This window comes from Pseudorca crassidens, chromosome 2 (assembly GCF_039906515.1).
Source record: "Pseudorca crassidens isolate mPseCra1 chromosome 2, mPseCra1.hap1, whole genome shotgun sequence".
NCBI lineage: Eukaryota > Metazoa > Chordata > Mammalia > Artiodactyla > Delphinidae > Pseudorca > Pseudorca crassidens.
In genome coordinates, this window is record NC_090297.1 from 55,236,092 (window position 1) to 55,255,760 (window position 19,669).

Sequence of the window (19,669 nt, forward strand, 5' to 3'; positions counted from 1 at the left end):
CAAGCTTCCCCAAGGGGAGTAAGGAAGATCTCATAATAGACTAGGTTTGCTACAGCAACCAATAACCTCCAAATTTCAGTGGCTGAACGCATACAATAACAAATACACGTATTTGTTATTCACACTAAGCCTGTTGTAAAGCAGACAAAGACACGCTCTGTTTTACAAAGTCAGTCAAGGCCCCAGGTGGTGGAGGTTCTACCATCTAGAATGTTGTTGGCCCCCTTGTTCACCCTTCATTAGCTTCTACTAGCTATACAGCCTAGATTATTTAAAGGGGATCCAGGAAGCAAAGCCTTTCATATACTCAGGTAGGAAAGCAGTAGTGGATTTTGGTAAGCATTAGGGAGTCTTCTACCTGAGCACACAGTCACTTTGTTCAGAAAGCCTTTTCTTACCAACATTCACCAGTTTCCAGGTAAGATGTTGCTTTGCTGTGTTTCCATAGTACTTTTACATCCTCTGACATTATCAGCAGTAGTTCCCCCTTATCCACAGTTTCACTTTCCACAGTTTCAGTCACCCACGGTCTGAAAATATTAAATGGAAGATTCCAGAAATAAATAATCCATAAATTTTCAATTGTGTGCCATTCTGCATAGTGTGGATGAGATCTCCAGCCGTGCTGCTCCATCACATCTAGGACGTGCCTCATCCCTTTGTCTAGCAGATGCTGCCTGTTAATCCTTCAGTAGCCATCTCAGGTATCAGATCAACTGTTTGCGGGATCTCAGCGATTATGTTCAAGTAACACTTATTTTACTGCATCTTGGCCCCAAAGCACAAGAGTAGTACAGCCGGCTGTTTGGATGTACTAAAGGGTAGCCGTAAGGTTCTTCCATTAAGCGGAAAGGTGAACGTTCTCGACTTAATGAGGAAAGAAAAAAAGCGTTCGCTGTGGTTCCTAAGATCTATGACAGGAGCAAATCTTCTCTCCATGAAATTGTGAAGTAGAAAAAGAAATTCATGCTAGTTTTGCTGTTGTACCTTACACAGCAAAAGTTGCAGCCACAGTGCCTGATGAGAGCTTAGTTAAGATGGAAAAGGCATTAAATTTGTACAATAAGATGTTTTGAGAGAGAAAGACCACATTCACATAACTTTTACTACAGTGTATTGTTAAAATTGTTCTATTTTATTATTAGTTATTGTCATTAATCTCTTCCTGTGCCTAACTTAGAAATTAAGCTTTATCATAGGTATGTATTTATAGGAAAAAAACAGTATATAAAAGGTTTGGTTCTATCCACAGTTTCAACATCCACTGGGGGGGTCTTGGAATGTAACCCCCATGGACAAGGGGGGCAACCGAACATATTATTTTACTTCTTGTTTAATTGTCATCTTAAAAGAAAATAATAAAATAAAATAAATTGTCTTCTTGCCTTCTTAGATCTTGTCCTCACCTACCCCCCTCCTAAAACACACTTGCCCTTCTACTTCACCTGGCTAACTCATATTTATTCGGTAGGTCTTAGTGAAAACTACTTTCATTGGTCACGGGAAAAAGATATAATGTGAACCATAGTTCACATTAACCATAGTTTTTCACCTTACAAAATTTTTAAGTAAGGGAATTAGGGCTCCTCGGAAGGTATCTGATACCAGATCTCAGAGGAGGAAAGAGCAAAGAAGAGTCAAATACATCTTGTTGACAAAAACTGAAGATTTTTTTTGTTAATACCTAAATAAATGTTAACAATAGTACAGAAAGGAGAGATTAGTCACTGGGCAAAGGTGATAAATTTGGCATAAAAAATGACCACAGTAATTGGAAGGTATTGAGTCTGTCCAAGGAGACATGAGTCCATGGTAATTTTCAAAAGGTAGAAGTGATTTTAAAAAAATCTGCTAAAAGGATGGTTTGAGATTTTTTAAATATTTATTTATTGAACGAATGAATGAGTTGTATTTTGATTAAAATAGAAAATGGTCATTAACATGAAAATAAGCAGTTGCAACTTAGAGAATGTGTTTACTCGTTGTATTAAAAAAAACACAAGAATTTTTAACCTTTGTATCAGACTTATAAAAAAAATTGATTTAAGCTGTAGCAGAGGGATTTGTATATTCAAAGAAGAAATTCCTGGCTGTGCTCATTGTTAAACGCTAGAGTGAGGTTGTTGACTCTTTCTTGGGAAGCTTTTTCCTCTCTGGGTGTTTATGTACAATTCTGCCGGAAGGCAGGAGAATACAGCACAGCTGATTTCCTAAAACTCCTTCAGGCGTTCGGCTCTCTAAGGTGGTCATTATGAGGCAGATATAGATAAGCTTGTGCTGTGTTAGACTCAATTCAGTGAAAACTTGGGTGAGCTTTGTGAATGGACATTCCATAAGTGAAATATTTACAGTTGCATTAAGTATGCATTTGCATCAAAGATGTAGGTTCCTGTAATTATGAGCACCTGGGAAACTCTTCAAGGGTATGTATGGAATTGGCACTAACCTACTTTACTGAGGTTTTCTTTGTCATGCCTTATCTTGGAATCTTTTTCTGTGAAAGAAATGAGTTCGCCAGCTGAAAAGTATATTAGGAAAAAGGTCTGTGCTCATGTGAAAACTATTCTAGAATCGTACAACTTCAAAGGTTGGGTTTCTCTTGCTGGATGAAGAAAAGCAAAACGCTGCCCATAAATGGACAATTGAGTACAAAAGCAGAAGGGGTAATGAAATATTACAACCAAAAAAGAAATGGAAGAGCTGGCAAGAGAACTGGAATACAGCAAAATGGAGGGATGTAAAATTAGCTGAAAACAGAGGCAGTTGTAGAAAAACTCCTTTGAGTGGGTAGCTCAAATGCTAATGATTCTGATAAAAATCCAGGCTTTGACTAGAGAAAACTAGGTATTTAGATCCAGCAATATATTGGGGAAGGTATGGGGAGAACTAACTTGAAAACCGCACCTCAGTTGGCTCAGAGGGGAGGTGGAAATGTAGAATCTGTGAAAGAAAGTTTAATGTTTTTTTTAAAGCTGTCTGCTAAATGAGACCAGATAATTTATGCATTGACGATGTGAAGCACTTGTTAGCTTGGCTTCAAAAGCAATAATTGTCCAAGGACTGTAATCCATTACTAATCAGTGATAAAGGCTGTTGTCAGGACTGAGCTAATTAGATACGGTCTTAAAAGTGTGTTTGAATGCCAAATTCCAGTATAGATTGACAAACATAGCATGGAAATGTGCCAGGGGCAGGAGACTAAAGGAATAAAACTGAAGTGAATTAAACAAGATGGCAGAAGAATAAAACAGAAGGATGAACATATATCAAAGTTTGTAGGGAGTTCTAAACATATCAAAATTGAACAATTTGTCTCAGTTTGGGTCCTCCAAGAAGCAAGACCCCAAAATAGAATGAGATAGGAAGGAAATGTATTGAGGGAAATGCTTGTGAAGGAGGAAGGGAGCATGGAGGACTTGGGGTGGGCTCCCTGTGGGAGGACAGAGGAAAGGAAGGAGGGTCTTGTAGAAGGAGCCCCAGACTGCAGCGCAGCGCGGCGGATGGCAAGCGCCCTAGCCAAGGCTGCCCGTTGGAGCAGTAATGTGCTGGGGAGAAAGGGCCCAGCTCTAGTAGTGCCGCAGTGCTCAGGCATTAGCTGGGAGCAGCCCGCGGGGAACCTGCCTTGAGAGTGAATGCTGTGCCCATTCACAAAAGACAGCAGCTAGGACTTCCCTGGTGGCGCAGTGGTTGAGAGTCCGCCTGCCGATGCGGGGGACACGGGTTCGTGACCTGGTCCGGGAAGATCCCACATGCCGCGGAGTGGCTGGGCCCGTGAGCCACGGCCGCTGAGCCTGCGCGTCCGGAGCCTGTGCTCCGCAACGGGAGAGGCCACAACAATGAGAGGCCCGCGTACCGCAAAAAAAAAAAAAAAAAAAAAAAAAAAAAAAAAAAAGCAACAGCTAGAGATGGTCAGCCGACCACACTCCTTACAGCACGCTGTTTGGAAGGGAGATCTGAGTGGCAGACACGCATGGCTGCTCTGGCCCACCCCTCACGCCTCACAGCTACACTTTTCCACATGTTTGGGGAACAGCTCTTCCACGGCTCCTGTGAGCCTCTCTTCCTGCGATGAAACTTTCAAGAGGGAGATTAGGGAGATAAACTATACCCCAAGATGCTGTAGCTGATTTCAGCTGGAACTGGTATTCCCAGTCTCCCCACTCCCTCTGAATTCCCCTCACCCTCAACTCATCTCTGTCGTTCCTGGTGGCTTATCTGATGGTATGACCCAAACCTTCATTCCTGAGGGAATTGATTCTGTGGAAATCATACCTTCTCAGGCCAACATTGCTACACATGTCCATTCACGTTTCTAATGGTCAAGAAATTTATCAACAGGCATCTAAATGGATCACCTTGTTGAAATGCAGCCTACTTCCTCCGGTTGTTCTGAGTCTGCTACCCTGGTGAAGATGGTGATTTCTCTTCTTGCCTGCTGGTTACTGGATACAAGGAGTCCAAATGCTCAGGCAGCAGCCGTAGCCTGTAGTTAAGTCGAACCATGGCTGTCCCCCTGGCAAGAGTATGCTTGAGAACCTCACCCCCTCTGAGGTCAGAGTTGTAGGGACAGGAAGCAAAATGTCCTCCAGTGTCATAGAGAGTAATGATAAGTGGACCACAACTGCCTCTACCCTTGGATTCCTGTGCCTGTATATTCTTTCATTTGGAGACCCAGTGGCACGTAGGGGTCTCTGATTTAATGTATATACTGTATCCTGAATGAAGTCACCTGCCCTTGCAGAGTATCGCCTTTGAGATTGTATTTCAGCTGTGCTTTAGTCAGCTGTTCCAACATTCTATCAGGCTGGCTACTTAATGATGATGAGAGATCACTGGCTTCCATGGTCAAGGGCCCAGTCTTGCAGCTCCTTCCCTGTGAAATGGTTTCCCCGGCCAGATGCTATGCAGTGTGGAAATTCATGCCCATGAGTCAAGCATTGTGTATGCTCTTGGACAGTGAGGCTCTTCGGGCAGAAGACGCAAACCCAGGCCGAGAATAGGTATCTTTTGCTGCGAGGATGAACTGCTGCCACTTCCTGAACAGATGAGCTCAAGGACACCAAGTGGCTGTTGGTCTCCCTGAGGACTAGTGCCGGATCAGGACTCAGTGTTGTCCTCTGTTGCTGATAGGTTGGATATTCTGAGGCGGCAGTAGTTAGACTGACCTTAGTAAGTAGATATACATGCTGTGTGGGCCCCTACATAGACACCATCTTTGATACCATAGCAATTTTATTCATGTGCCCGTTGTGTCACCTCTGGGATGGCCAATGATGAAAGCTGGCTGACATTGACTAGTCAAGTAATTTTAACTTGTTGGTTCTTCAGTGCCTTTTCCAAGGTAGATGCTCTCTGCTGAGTATTGTAAGACAAAAATCTTCACACTTCATGTCCATTCTCATATGTTTGTCCACATGTTTCCACTGCAAACCTCATCTCTCAAATTCCAGGAGTAGGAATGTTTGAGCTACAGGCTACACTTGCTGCAAAGCTCTTTTATGCTCCAGTTTCTCCTCAAAGCTGACAGCCTTCCATGTCACGAGGTCTACAGGCTGGAATATAATTAATACACTTCCAGTATTAGGTATAGAGCAGTTTGCCTCCTGAGCCCAAAGAAATCCACCAGGTGTTGTGCTTCCTTGTTTGCTCCAGGAGATATAAGGTGCAGCATTTGTCTTTTACTTTAGAGGAGATGTCCTGGCTTGCCCCTGGTCAAGGAACTCAAAAACTTTCCTGAAGTGGCAGGTCCCTGAAGCTATATGAGTTTTTATCTCCCACCTTATGATGCTCACATACCTTACCAAGGCCTCCAGCACAAAACCCAACTTTTACTTGTCCTGCCAGATCAGCATCATACCACTAATGCTTTGGATCAATGTGATGATATAGACTCTTTGAACTATGTTATGACAGAGTCCGGAGAGTTAACACAGCCCTGAAGCAAAACCATAAGTGAATCTTGTTGTCCATTCCATGTCAAAGTGAACTATTTCTAATCCTTTTTTTCTGATTGGTATAGAAAAGAATGCAATCAGATCAGTAGCTGCATATGACACAATTGAGGGCTTCACGATCAGCTTTACCATTGACAAGTCTGGCACAGCAACTGCAATGAAGCTACTACTTGGTTGAGATTATGGAAATCTGTAGTCATTCTCCAGGATCCATGTGGTTTCTGTAGGTGTCAGACTGGTGAATTAAACAGAGATAGGATATGGACTACCACCATGCATCCTTTAAATCTTTAAGGGTGATTGTATTAGTCAGGGTTCTCCAGAGTAACAGAACCAAGAGAAAATCGATAGATGATGATAGATAGATAGATAGATACATACATACATACATAGATGATAGACTTATTTTTAATAAATATATTTTAATAAATACATTTTAAAATTAATTTTTAAAAAAAATTTAAGAGATTTCTTTGGCTCATGTGATTGTGGAGGCTTGGAAATCCAAAATCTGATGGAGGAGCTCAGCAGGCTGAAGACTCAGGACCAAGTTCTAGTCCAAAGGCAGTCAGCTGACAAACCAAGAAGAGCAGATGTTACAGAGGAAGTCCAGAGGCAGTCCACCGGCATAATTCCCGCTTGCTCAGGGGAGATCAGCTTTTTGTTCTACCATCAGTTTTCAACTGATTGGATGAAGCCCATCCACATTATGGAGGGCAATCACCTCTACTTAAGCCTACTGATTTAAATCGAAATCTTATCCAAAAATACCCTGACAGAAATATCTAGAATAATGTTTGACCAAGTATCCAGGCACCACAGCCCAGCCAAGTTGACACATAAAGCTAACCATCTCAGTGGTACTGATCTCTACCTCCGTTTCTGGAATGCAATATTATTTTTGATTCACTATCCTTGGCTTGGGAAAGTAGTAGTTTCAGAGGCTTTCTTTTGGCTTTCCCCAATATAATGGTTCTTACCCAGCTAGCCAAGTTCCTAAGTGAGTCAAACTGCCATGAATGTGAACCTTCATTTTTCACCAGGATGGGTGAAATGATCCTCAACTGAGTTCACGGACCCAGTGGACCCACCGTAAGCTGGACTTCAGCCAGACTGCTTATGTTACTGGGTCCCAACTCTAACAGGGGATCCTGAGGACACTTTAGGCTTTCTGGTATCAATGTCAGCTTTGAAAATATGTTCCAAGTCCTCAATATGTGTGGTTTTCCTTTTTCAAGTGTGTAGTCATCCACGTATATGGCTGTAGGTCCCTTTAGGGTGGGACTGGGGAAACCCTTATAGGTAATACTTGTCATGGTCTTGCAGGCTTCTTCCCCCTTGAGACACAACCATCTCTCAGTCACTGCATTCTGGGTCTGAAAATTGTCTCAGGTCCAGAAACTGAGTAATGAATCATGAATTTTTATTGGGGCAACTACCCTTATCCTCCTGTTTTTCTGTTCTTGCCTGTTTCTGATTATAGATGTTAAATGGCGCTCTCATTGCTTGCACTTCTATTTTGCCCTTAAGGATGCCAGATTCTGTTAGCCATTTCTGTACCTTCCTGTTGGTCAGGCCCCCTTAACCACCAGCTATTCCAGTCTTGCTGGTAGTTATAATAATGGTTGCCCCCTGGCTTCTATTGGCTTTTCTGTTATTTTGGAGCGCGATCATCCCTGTTGCTATTAACAAGCTCAAATTTGTGACAGCTTCATCCCTGGCCTGTATGGAGAGCCACCACTGAGCTTTTAATGATGCTGATGTCTCTCTCACCAGTGCGTTCCTGATGGCCTTGGAGAACGATGTGTTCTCTGGGCTCTGCTGTGGAAACATAATCTTCTGATGAGTCCTCTGGTCTCACGCTATGAATCCATTATGATTCACCCCTTCCCACAGCCTTTTTATTCCTTCCTCTACTATCTGCCATGGCAACTCAGGCATTTCCACGTCAGCATGGCCACCACCTTTTCTGGGCTTCTAAGAGCCAGACTTCCCTACAGTGAGTTTGCCCCATCCCCTGGGCAGAGGAGGTTCCTTGTAATGGTGTCAAATCCCATTTTCCAAGAAAATGTTCCAGATCAAACAGGCGCTCTGTCTCTCACACTGTGCCTGTTACTGTGTCATTACTTCTCAGTTTCTCATTAACGCTCCATAGGGCATCAGTATAACTTTGGAATAACCAGCCAACATCACTATACTTGTAGGCATTATTCTCCCCATATCTTTCAAATGCCTACATCTTCAAACTAGCAAAGCTGTTCCCCTCTCCCAGGACACACTCCCAGGTCATCACCAGTAACATCTTCAGCAATTGTGGGGCTGCCTTTTGCCAAGGACTACCCATTCCCCACACTGCACCCAGGATGAGGTCCTACTTGCAGGCCAAGTATGAGTAAACAGTCCTCAAACCTAATTTTATTGCCTGCTTTCTTGGGCCATGTTTTACTGACTGTGTCAGTTAGGTTTCCTGCATAGCAGACACCAAGCCAAAATTAGCTGTGCAAAAGAGGTATTGGGGCAACATCTGTGAGGCATAAAGGGGAGGGGAACAAGAGTAGGTAGGGAGAGATTTGAAACCACAAAGCAGGTCAGACACTTGTGAAAGGAGAGAGGGAAGGAGAGAAGATTGGGTAGGAAGAGCCCCAGGCTGCCACTGTACAGCTCTGAGAAAGTCTTGGCCAGGTGATTGGGGCGTCCGGGGCAAAGACTACCCACTAGAGGAATCTGTAGGAAGCAGAAATGGCCTGGCTACAGTACCCCACTGCGTTTAGTCATTGGCTGGGAGACTTCTGGAGAGGAAAATGGCCTCAGGGGGAATGCTGCAGACCTGGAGGTGCAGTGGCTAGCTGGAAGTTGTCAGCCAGCTACAGTTCACACACTAATTGAAGGGAGAGCTGAGTGGCACACCTCCACAATCAAGTCTAAGTGGCAGGAGCAGGAAGAAAAGAAGCCAAGGCCAGGAGGCCACATGGAAAATAGAACGGGAGCCTACCAAGGGGCTTAGTGGATAAGCATGGGCGTGTGCAAATTTACCTTTGTTTACATATATATGGGTTTGGTGGGCTGGTTAATGTTACCATAGGCATGAATGAGTCCATGCAAGTATACAGGCTGCCATGGGAAATGAGCATTGACAAGGAAGGAGACAAAAAAAATCTATGAAAAGCAGACATAAAAATTAAGAAGCTGTAGCTTTATGGGACCATTTAATACAGGAGGAAATCATCCTATAATCTTCAGTATGCCTAGAGGGCAATCACTCTATTATTGAAATCATCACAAAAAGGATAATTCATGTTGAATATCATCTGTTTTATGAAGTAAATACGTACTCCTTTAATACGTACACATGCACTTTAAGATTTTCAACAAAAGGAATTTTTAAATGTCACTTACTTAAATGGTAAGTTCCTTCATTCTACACAAAAACTTAATAATAATTTTAAAAGATTTATTTCCCTGCCAGATAGCTGGGTTATACTTTATATATATTATCTTTCAAATATTCATGCTGCCTGTTTCATGGCTTTTTCTATAATTTTATAGCAACCATTTTTTAAAATTACATTTTTGACAGAAAGTATACTACTTCCTTAGGCTTCCATAATTCAGCAAGCAGAGTGCCAAAAGAATCTTAACTTCAACGGCAACGAATACAATTCTTTTTGTATTATTTAATACAATTCAAGGTTCAAGGGAAATGTTTGTAGTTTACATACTAACAACTTTTAAATTATCTTTCATAATTTTGAAATAAAACTAAATTATAGTAAGAGTTTATAAATATTTTAAAGACATGTTTAGACGTAACAAAAGGAAAGTTTATAAATGATACTTTGTGGCTATATTAAAACTAAGAAAAGTAATTTGTATTAAGTAACATCATTTATCTGTAGGTACTCATAGGCACTGTTTTCTTTAATTTATTTTTAAAAATTTATTATTTTTTAATAAATTTATTTACTTATTTATTTATTTTTGGCTGTGTTGGGTCTTCGTGGCTGCGCGCAGGCTTTCTCTAGTAGTGGCGAGCACGGGCTACTCTTTGTTGTGATGCGCGGGCTTCTCATTGCAGTTGCTTCTCTTGTTGCGGAGTGTGGGCTCTAGAGCGCAGGCTTGGTAGTTGTGGCGCACGAGCTTAGTTGCTCCGTGGCATGTGGGATCTTCCTGGACCAGGGCTCGAACCCGTGACCCCTGCATTGGCAGGTGGATTTTTAACCACTGTGCCACCAGGGAAGTCCTGCCACTGTGTTTTATGGCATAAAGTTAGATATGAGGCTATTACTTGCAGTTAAATTTGGAGTAGAAGCATTAATCTCTCTGTTATCATCAGCACTACCATCATCTGATCCATTTTCCTCATCGTTATTACCATTATTACATATTTATATATGAGTAATAGTATTTATAGTACTACCACTATTATTCCTGTCTCAATACTTTCATGTTCCTCTCGGTGGCTACTCTAAATCTGAATGCAGTAAGAAAAGCACAGAATTTGGAGACAGATCTGGGGTGAGTTCTAAATTTGCCTAATATCAGCTGTATGACTTAAGTTCACTATGTCAGTTGCCTATTGTATGACACAGGGACAATAATACCAACTCCAAACAGTGGCTGTGAGAATTAAATATATGTAAATCACCTGTGTGGACTATAATTTTTTTTTTTTTTTTTTTTTTTTTTTGCAGTACGGGGCCTCTCCCGCTGCGGAGCACAGGCTCCGGACTAGCTCCTCTAGAGTTCATTTTCAATCTGTTTTGTTTTCTTCTTGATGATTTGGGGTTTCTTTTACAGCTGGTGTGTCATGGAATGCAAGGTCAGTAGCAGAAAGCAGTGAGTTGTGAGCAGGTTCAGCTTGTGATCCAAGAAGGAAGTCAAAAAACAACCGAGGTCAATACTGTGAAGACAAGGAGCCGAGGAGGGGGTGTGGTAGAAGCTATAAGGGAGAGCTGGTGCTAGAGAATGATTCAGGAGCTAGAGAATGGCCTAAGGTAACTGGAGATAGAAATATGGGGAGCTATACCTAACGTAATCCAACTATTTTTGCCTGATACCTTTTTCATTTTTACCTGCCTCTCTTTTCTTGGGCTGGGCACATAAGTAATATAAGCAGAGTCTAACAGGACTACCAAGAACCTTCCACTGTTTTTCCTTCTGGCCTTTGAATGTTGTTCCCTGAGGTCCTATTTCTTGGACTTCTCTTTCAGTCTGTACACTCGGCCTGAGTGATCTCATCCAGCCTGGTTTTTTTTTTTTTTTTTTTTTGCGGTACGTGGGGCTCTCACCGCTGCAGCCTCTCCCGCTGCGGAGCACAGGCTCTGGACGCGCAGGCTCAGCGGCCATGGCTCACGGGCCCAGCCGCTCCACGGCGTGTGGGATCCTCCCGGACCGGGGCACGAACCCGCGTCCCCTGCATCGGCAGGCGGATCCCCAACCACTGCGCTACCAGGGAAGCCCCCAGCCTCAGTTTTAAACTACTTAGTTCTCTTACAAGTGTTAGTCTGTCGACTGGCTTTTTTATCTATATGTCTAAATCGAGCTTATCTTTATTTCCTAAACTGTTCCCTCTTTCAGCTGCAGTATCACCCCCATCTAATTTCTCATATTAGAAAGCATGCTATTCTTAACTTCTTTCTCTTTGCCAACATCCAATGAGACACCAAGATTTTAAAAAATAATTAATAATTATTTATTATTATTATGGCTGCCTTTTTATCTAGCCCTTGAGTTAAGCACTCTACTAAGCCCTTTATGTATATTACCTCATCTAATCCTTGTGATGGCCTTTAAGAATAGCCTTATGGGGGGCTGTTATTATCTCTGTTTTAGAGATGAAGAGCCGGAGGCTTGGCATATTTGAATTGTTCTCTCATGCTTTAAATAGCTCACTCTAGTTACACAGAATTGAATCCAGGTATTTTAACTCCAGATCCTGCTCTCTCCGTCGCTGGATCCTGCTTCTACTTTGCTCCACTGTGTTTCTCTCAGAAAAGTCTTATAAATCCAGCCCCTTCTCCAGCTACAATTACACCAGTTTACATACCTGGGCTCCAAAGCTGATGGATTTTGCATTGGAATCCTGGGGTCCCTGCCTACTGTGTGACTTTGGACAGGTGACCCTCTCTGCCTTTCATTCCTCATTAATTAATAGGTATGTACTACCTATATCACAAGTTGATTATTGGTTTTAAAATTAAAAAATACAAAGGAAAAAAGAATAAAAGCTTAGGTAACCCATGTAAAGCTCTATACGCTTAATACACATAGGTCACTTAGGTAACCTATGGAAAGCTTAATCCACTTGTTATTGTTATTATTATTCTCCAATATAAGCCCTCAAATGTTTTCACTTTGTCTCAAAAGATTTCCAGTTGCTCTCCCCGACATAAGACCTGCTAAATTCATTCTCTCCTTTATTGTCAGAATTATTTTTTAAAAAGCTAAGTCTGATCATGTAATTTCCCTGCTTAAGAGCCTCTGATACTCCTCTTCTACATGAGATTGCCTTTTTTGCCATACTAAAGCAGTGACTTGAAATCAGATTTAAAAATAGACAGAAATAACCACCAATAATTTTGAAAATAAAGGCAAAAGCGAGCACATAGCTCCTGTTTTAAGAACAAGGTAATTATGTAGCTCATGATAATTACCTGTGGGCATTGGTAAATACGTTGCAGCTTGATAATTGTACTCCACTGCAGGTTCAGATTAGAATGTTCCTTAAATTTACCACAGAAGGTGCTATTTAAAGTCAGGCTAAAACCTGGAATGAGAGGAACTCTTTGGAATTATAGCAGCATTTCCAAATCTTTGCAATTTCCATCTGTTTCTTTTATGTGCCACTAATAATCAATTCAGTTAAATAATTAAAAATCAACAGATTCTATTACTTCCCTGAATTTCTGGCAAACAATTGAGTCAAAGTAATGAGGAAAGATAGTTGATTTGAAACCTGGAGCAGCGTTTATCAAAATATCAGTTAGGACTCATTAGTGGCACATGAAATCAATTTAGTGTCACCTGCCCCCCCCCCCCCCAGCAATTTTGTAAAAAATGGAATAGAATACAATTAAAAAAATACTACAGGGGCTTCCCTGGTGGCGCAGCGGTTGAGAGTCTGCCTGCCGATGCAGGGGACACAGGTTCGTGCCCCGGTCCGGGAAGATCCCACATGCCGCGGAGCGGCTCTGCCTGCTGAGCCTGCGCGTCCAGAGCCTGTGCTCCGCAATGGGAGAGGCCACAACAGTGAGAGGCCCGCGTACCGCAAAAAAAAAAAAAAAAAAAAATACTACAGTATGCTGCATCATGGAAGGGTATATTGTTCTGTGAAATTTCTGTTTCAGTTGTATGTATGTATGTTTACTGGCTTGTAATATAAAATATATTTCCCACTATGGTATATATTTCCTACTGTTTTGGGTCAAAAAAGTTTTAAAGCCACCACCTTACAGGACACAGTAATATCGTTCAAGGAGTGGAATCAATTCCAAGTAGCCACTTAATAAAGTTGGTTTAATAACATGATAACATTGAAATCATATCCCACTTGGGACAAAAAAAAAAAACAATTACATAATTATAATCCCAAGAGCATCATCAACACCTGATTCATTCACCAGACTTGGCTTCAAATAATTTTAAGTAGTTCAAAAAATCAAACCCATCTCTAAGTGGTGAACATTCATTACCACAGAAACTATGCAAAAGTATTTTCCATAACTTCTGAAGTCAATACCAAAAAAGCAATTTGAGAAATATTTTCAGCAAAAGCAAAATCACTAAAATCAGACCCAGATCACTGTTTTCCAGCTGCTCCTGATGTTTTTTTGCATATTTATCACATTTAATTATAATTCTTGTATAATTTTTCCGAACAAGACTGAGCCCCTATCATACAGAAACTTTATTTTATTATTGCTGTGTTCTTAGTGCCTTTATATATATTGTCCAGCACACAAGAGACATTTCAAGACGTTTGTCAAGAAAACGGTACTCATTTAGATAAATATATGTTCTCAGACTTAATGACTGACTCAAGGTCAGAGCATATGCTAAACCTATTCATGCTTCTTGCCCACTTTAAAGAATATACTTCTCAAAGTCTCTCAGCTCTACAAAACAGCGCTTGATTGGAGCTCACATCTCATAACTTTTATTTTTTTATTTCTTATTTTTATTTATTTTTATTCTTTGCTGTACACGGGCCTCTCACTGTTGTGGCTTCTCCTGTTGCGGAGCACAGGCTCCGGACACGCAGGCTCAGTGGCCATGGCTCACGAGCCCAGCCGCTCCACGGCATGTGGGATCTTCCCGGACCGCGGCACAAACCCCTGTCCCCTGCATCGGCAGGCGGACTCTCAACCACTGCGCCACCAGGAAAGCCCACAACTCATAACTTTTAATCAAAGGAATAAAATTTAGGAATTCCCTGGCCATCCAGTGGTTAGTACTCTGCACTCTCACTACCAAGGGACTGGGTTCAACAGTCCCTGGTGGGGGAGCTAAGGTCCCACAAGGAACAAAATTTAAAACCAAAATAAGACATTATTTTGGGACTTCCCTGGTGGCGCAGTGGTTGAGAATCCACCTCCCAATGCAGGGGACACGGGTTCAATCACCGGTCTGGTAAGATCCCACATGCCGCAGAGCAACTAAGCCCGTGAGCCACAACTACTGAGCCCGCGTGCCACGACTACTGAAGTCCTCGAGCCTAGAGCCTGTGCTCCTCAACGAGAGAAGCCACCACAATGAGAAGTGTGCACACAGCAACAAAGACCCAACACAGCCAAAAATAAAATAAAATTTAAAAAAAGATTATTTTGATATCAAATTATCATGGATGCAAGCAGGGAAACAAGCAATGTTTGTGATGGGGAAAACTGAGGAAGGTAGTTTGGAAATACACATCAAAAATCTTCATATATACTTTTTCTTGTGAAGACATTTTGCTTCTAGTTCTTTATGGAAGAATTACAAATACGCAAATATGGACACAAGGGTATTAATCTCAGTGTGGTGTACAATAAAGATGTCTGATACTAGGCAATTAGTTATGTAAATTATGGTAATTATCACAATACAATAATATGCAGCCATGAAAAATAATGATGTTCAGTTATTTGGCATAGAAAGAGGCTCTGAAAATATGCTGTAAAAAGCAAGTAATAAAGCTGTGCACTGTAGAATATCATTTACATTTTTTTATGAGATGAAACTCATGTGACATAATTAACCATTTTACACTGAACTATTCAGTGTCTACTTAGTCTACTTTCACAATATTGGGCAACTGCCACCTCTGTCCAATTCCAAAACATTTTCATCACCCCAAAACGAAACCTGTATCCATTAGGCAGGTGCTTCCCATTCCCCCCCTCCCCCAATCCCTGGTAACTACCAGCCTATGTTCTGTCTCTATGGATTTACTTATTTGCGAATATTTCATGTAAATGGAATCATGTAACACGTGACCTTTTGTGTCTGATTTCTTTCATTTAGCATAATGTTTTGGAGATTTATCCACCTTGTATCAGTACTTGATTTTTTTTTTTATATAGCTGAACAATACTCCATTGTATGCGTATACTATAGTTTATTCATTGGTAGATGGACCTTTCAGGTGGTTTCTACCCTTTGGCTATTGACAATAGTGCTCGTATGAACATGGGTGCAGTGCAGAATCATTTTAATGATAACAAGTATCTGTTGGCAGAGAATAAGTGCAGGAATATCAGCAGTCATTATTTTGTGATGGAGAGGTGACAGATGAGTCTTTTTAAGTTATGAAGAGCGTTGGGCTTTAGAATTAAGCAACCTGCCTCTATTTCTTCACTTGTAAAGTGAAGAAAATAAAAACTACCTAATTGAATTATTGTGAAGAGTAAATGAAACATTTGTAATGTACTTAGAAGTACATGGGGGCACAAGGTAGGTACTGAATACATAGTATGTTTTTTAAAAATCTTTTTTGGTTTTACTTTTTGGTGACATTTACTGAAAATATTTTCCCCCAACGGAATAACCTGTTAAACAGGCTTTTTTTTTTTTTTTTTTTTTGAGGGTGTATTTGCATGCTACACACTTAAGATGCATGTTTCTCTTTACTCATAGTCATTTGGGCTGGTGCCAGTCAAAGGCTGCCCAATTGTTTGATCTGATAACATCACTGTGACTTAGCTCTACAGTGTAACTCTCCCTCAACGTTTCAATTAAAATAATGTTCCAAGTAGCGTTAACGCCAACCCTCTGTCACAGTTCCTGTTCCATTTTAGTCTTTGTTTCGGCACCCCTTTATATGCTGCATATACAAGCATCAAGGTTTTACATTTTAGGAAACGTACAAAAGAAACGGAGGGACGGGTCAAGGGCACAGGCTTTCTTGTAGACACAGGAAAATACTTTGCGATCAGGTTTTTTCAAATATATAAAATTGCCTCCAGAATTCTTGCCTTTTTGTACTCCCTAGAAAACCTCAAATTTTATTTTTCATGGCAAACTCAAACTTCTCTGCCAGACGAGCACATCTTGAGCAGAGAAGAAGGGTCACCGTCCGGAGCGGGCAGGGGCCTCCCCGGGTTTGGGGAGGCTGAATTCGCGTCTGCAGCCCCGGAGCCGCCCCAGCGCGGGAGTTTCGAGGGGAGCTTGGGGACAGCTGCGGTGTCACGTGGGGAGGCCGCGCGGGGACCGACGCCTGGGGCCCGAGTGCCCCCGGGAAAGCCGGTGCCAAAGGGCCGCATCTCCAGAGCCCAAACCTGGGCTTTCGCTAGCGCCTGCAGGGAGGGGAGCTCGCCTGCCCGCCCGCGCCGGCACAGGTGTCCGGGGGGCGGCGTAGAGGTCCCCGCGGGCGGGGCCGGCGCGCCGGTGCGCGGGGCCCGGGGGCCCGAGGGGGAGGTTCCCGCGAGGTGGTTCTGAGCTCCTCCTCGGCGCTCAGGTTTCCTCTTCCCGCCCGCCGGCTGCTGGCTGCGGCGCCGCCTCCCTCCCCCTCCCCCCACCCACTCCGCGGCCTCGGCCTGCCTCGCCCCCGCCCGGGCCTCCTCGGGCTCTCTCTCTCCCTTCCCCTCGAGCCTCCGAGGAGCCCGCAGCCGCGGGCGCCCGGGAAGATGGCGACGGCGGCAGCGGGAGCCGGCGGCGAGGGGGGCGCGGGCCTGGGCAGCGCGGCGGGGCCCGAGCCGGAGTCGGGGCCGCGCGGGCCGGACCTCTCCGCCGAGGCGCGCAACGACGCCCGGGGCCCGGCGCCCGCCGCGCTGCACCCGGAGGAGGTCGCCGCGCGGCTGCAGCGGATGCGCCGGGAGCTGAGCAACCGCAGAAAAATCCTGGTGAAAAACCTGCCCCAGGACAGCAACTGCCAGGTGTGGGGACGGGCTGCGAGGCGACGCGTCCCGGGGGCTACGGGGCAGGAGCTTTAGAGAGAAGCTGCCCACGCCCTCCCTTCCCCATCCCCCGGTGTCCAGGCTGGTGCCCGGCGCCTGGGAGCGGTCCGGGGGAGGAGGGGGTCGTGCAGAGTTACGAGAACGGTCCTTGGCTTTTAAAGAGCCCCCGGGGTTTGTGAGTCCGCGGTCATCCCGCGAAGGAGGCACATTAGGAAACTGAGGCTCGGAGAGGCGAATGAGCTTGTCCAAGGTCACGGGAATCTGGAGCGTTGTCTCTAAGTTCGGCTGGTTCCTTCCTTCCCCTCATGGCCCAGGGTGGTGTACTGGGGGAAGGGGTCGGGGAAGTAAGTGAAGGAGAGCGGAGGTGAGCTGCGGAGCACAGCTTGGGGGTGGGGGACAAGTCTTCGGGAGCACCCTGAGACTGGCGCAGGGTCTCAATGGGGTCCTCGCGACTTGGATGTGCCTTGGGGGGCGGGGTCACGGGAAAGCTGGGAGTGAGTTTTGCTGTTGCAGGAGCACTTGACCAAGTTTGTATGAAACAACTCTGTCCCCTCAGTTTGCTAAGACCCTGGAATAGAGAGGTTATCGCTGCGGTTTGGGGAGCCTTGCAGCCGTCTTCTCCCTGCCGAGCACTGGAGGATTTGTTCCTTAGCGACTCCGAGGAGGCTTAAAGATAGGCTACTCTGTGTCTTTGATCCAGATTAACTGTTGCTTTAAGCTCTGCATCTATTTGACTTTTTTTTTTTATCCTCGATTACCAAAGTTACGTGCTCATTATAGGAAAGCTAGAAAACACAGAGAAGCGCAAAGGGAGGAATAGAAATCACCTGTATTTTTGATACTTAAAGATAACCATTGTTAACGTGGAGTATTATCTTTCTTTTCCTGTGCGTATGTATTTTTTTTTTACCAAAAAAAATCGAATTTCTTTGACTATTAAGGGTTTCTTGTCTAGATGTTCACGTATCTTTCACATTTAATTGGAATTTCTATATTTTGTGGGGATGGGGAGGGTGGTCTGTCCTGGTGGTTGCAGATTTGGGGCACTTCGTGTAGTTCCTCCTGTAGTGGGATGCATGGAATTGCAGGGGAGCTGCCTGTTGATAACTGCAGCGGTTCTTCCATTAGATCCGTTAAATATTGAGACCAATGCCTCATTACTATGTAACTAGACCTTACATAGCCACTCACAATAAATGTGAGCATGTAACCTTATAACCCATATACATGAAGGGCCATTTTGTTTCAAAAACAATGTAAAAAAGTCTCTGTCAGTGTTTGTACATCTCATCCCTCTTTCAGCTCTTTCCATGGTTGTCCACTTCCCCTCAGGCAGGTGATGTTCTGTAATGCTATAAGGACACCTGCAATGGACTGATTTCATAGAAGCAACTTTCCCGTGCCCACGCAAGTATAGGACAGCAAGTGAGCACAGAAAGAGGGAGGCTTGGAAAAGGCAGATGGAATTAAAAAAAAAAATTGAAGAAATAGCAGCTATGTGTGTAGATCATCTAGAAGAGAGGTGGAGAAGTGTCTTAATTTCCTTTGTAGAATGTCAACTATTTTTGTTATCACATTTCTTTGCATTAATTTTCAAAATATTTGGACCAAAAATTTTAGATAGTTCTGTCTATTCTTCCTTTGGTGTTGGTATCTTTCTCATTCCCTTCTCAAGAGACTTGAAAAAATATATTAAAGAGTCTAATAAAAGGAACAGTTAATTACCTGTTGTTAGTGATGGAGAGAGGTTTTATGAGAATTACACTGATTTGTATTTTTGAGATATTCTTTCTCTGTTATGAATTTATGTTTCACCTAAATTTTAGGATTTTTCTGTAAGGTAGCAAGCATAGACTATCAAATAAAGTTGGTTTAAGATCTGTATGTCTAGTTGGGTCTTTTACTGCCAAGTAAAGTATCTTAAATTTTTATGCCATGCTTTTTGAGAGCTGAAGAGTTTCGTCTATAAGCAAAAAATAAATAACTAAAAGTTGTTAGGACCTAGAGACTAGTTTCCAGACTTGTCCTAGCCTTTGTTTTTTTCTATGATGATTTCCATAACAAAATATTATTTTAAATATTTCTGATAATGTAGTTTTAAAATTTAAACAGATCAGTGTTTGATTACAGATAACATTTGTTTGAGTAGTGTTTTTCTTTTCTCTATTGTCTTCAGTGCTTGTACCTTTCCTAAGTTTTCTGATCACAATCATATTATAAATATCAATGGTCTGTGTTACACGAATAAGTAGAATAGACCGAAGTGTGCTAATTTCTAAAAGCAATTAAAAGACACTCGTTTCTTCAGATTATTTAAACTGAGTTGCTATTTTTATTAGTCCA

At 42.9% G+C, this 19,669-nt stretch overlaps 1 protein-coding gene across 7 annotated transcripts in view; it reads left to right on the plus strand.

The window, feature by feature from the left end:
* Positions 1-16,986: 16,986 nt before the first annotated feature.
* RAVER2 (ribonucleoprotein, PTB binding 2) overlaps positions 16,987-19,669 on the plus strand; it is a 106,761-nt gene continuing 104,078 nt past the window's right edge. For 5 of the 7 annotated variants that reach the window (XM_067726422.1, XM_067726421.1, XM_067726427.1 and 2 more), the window contains exon 1: positions 16,988-17,305. In XM_067726422.1, coding sequence (XP_067582523.1) covers positions 17,057-17,305 — 249 coding nt within the window. In that variant the 5' untranslated portion in view covers positions 16,988-17,056. Of the gene's footprint in view, positions 17,306-19,669 lie in introns of all 7 variants that reach the window. The other 2 variants (XM_067726423.1, XM_067726420.1) reach the window with 2 other exon arrangements.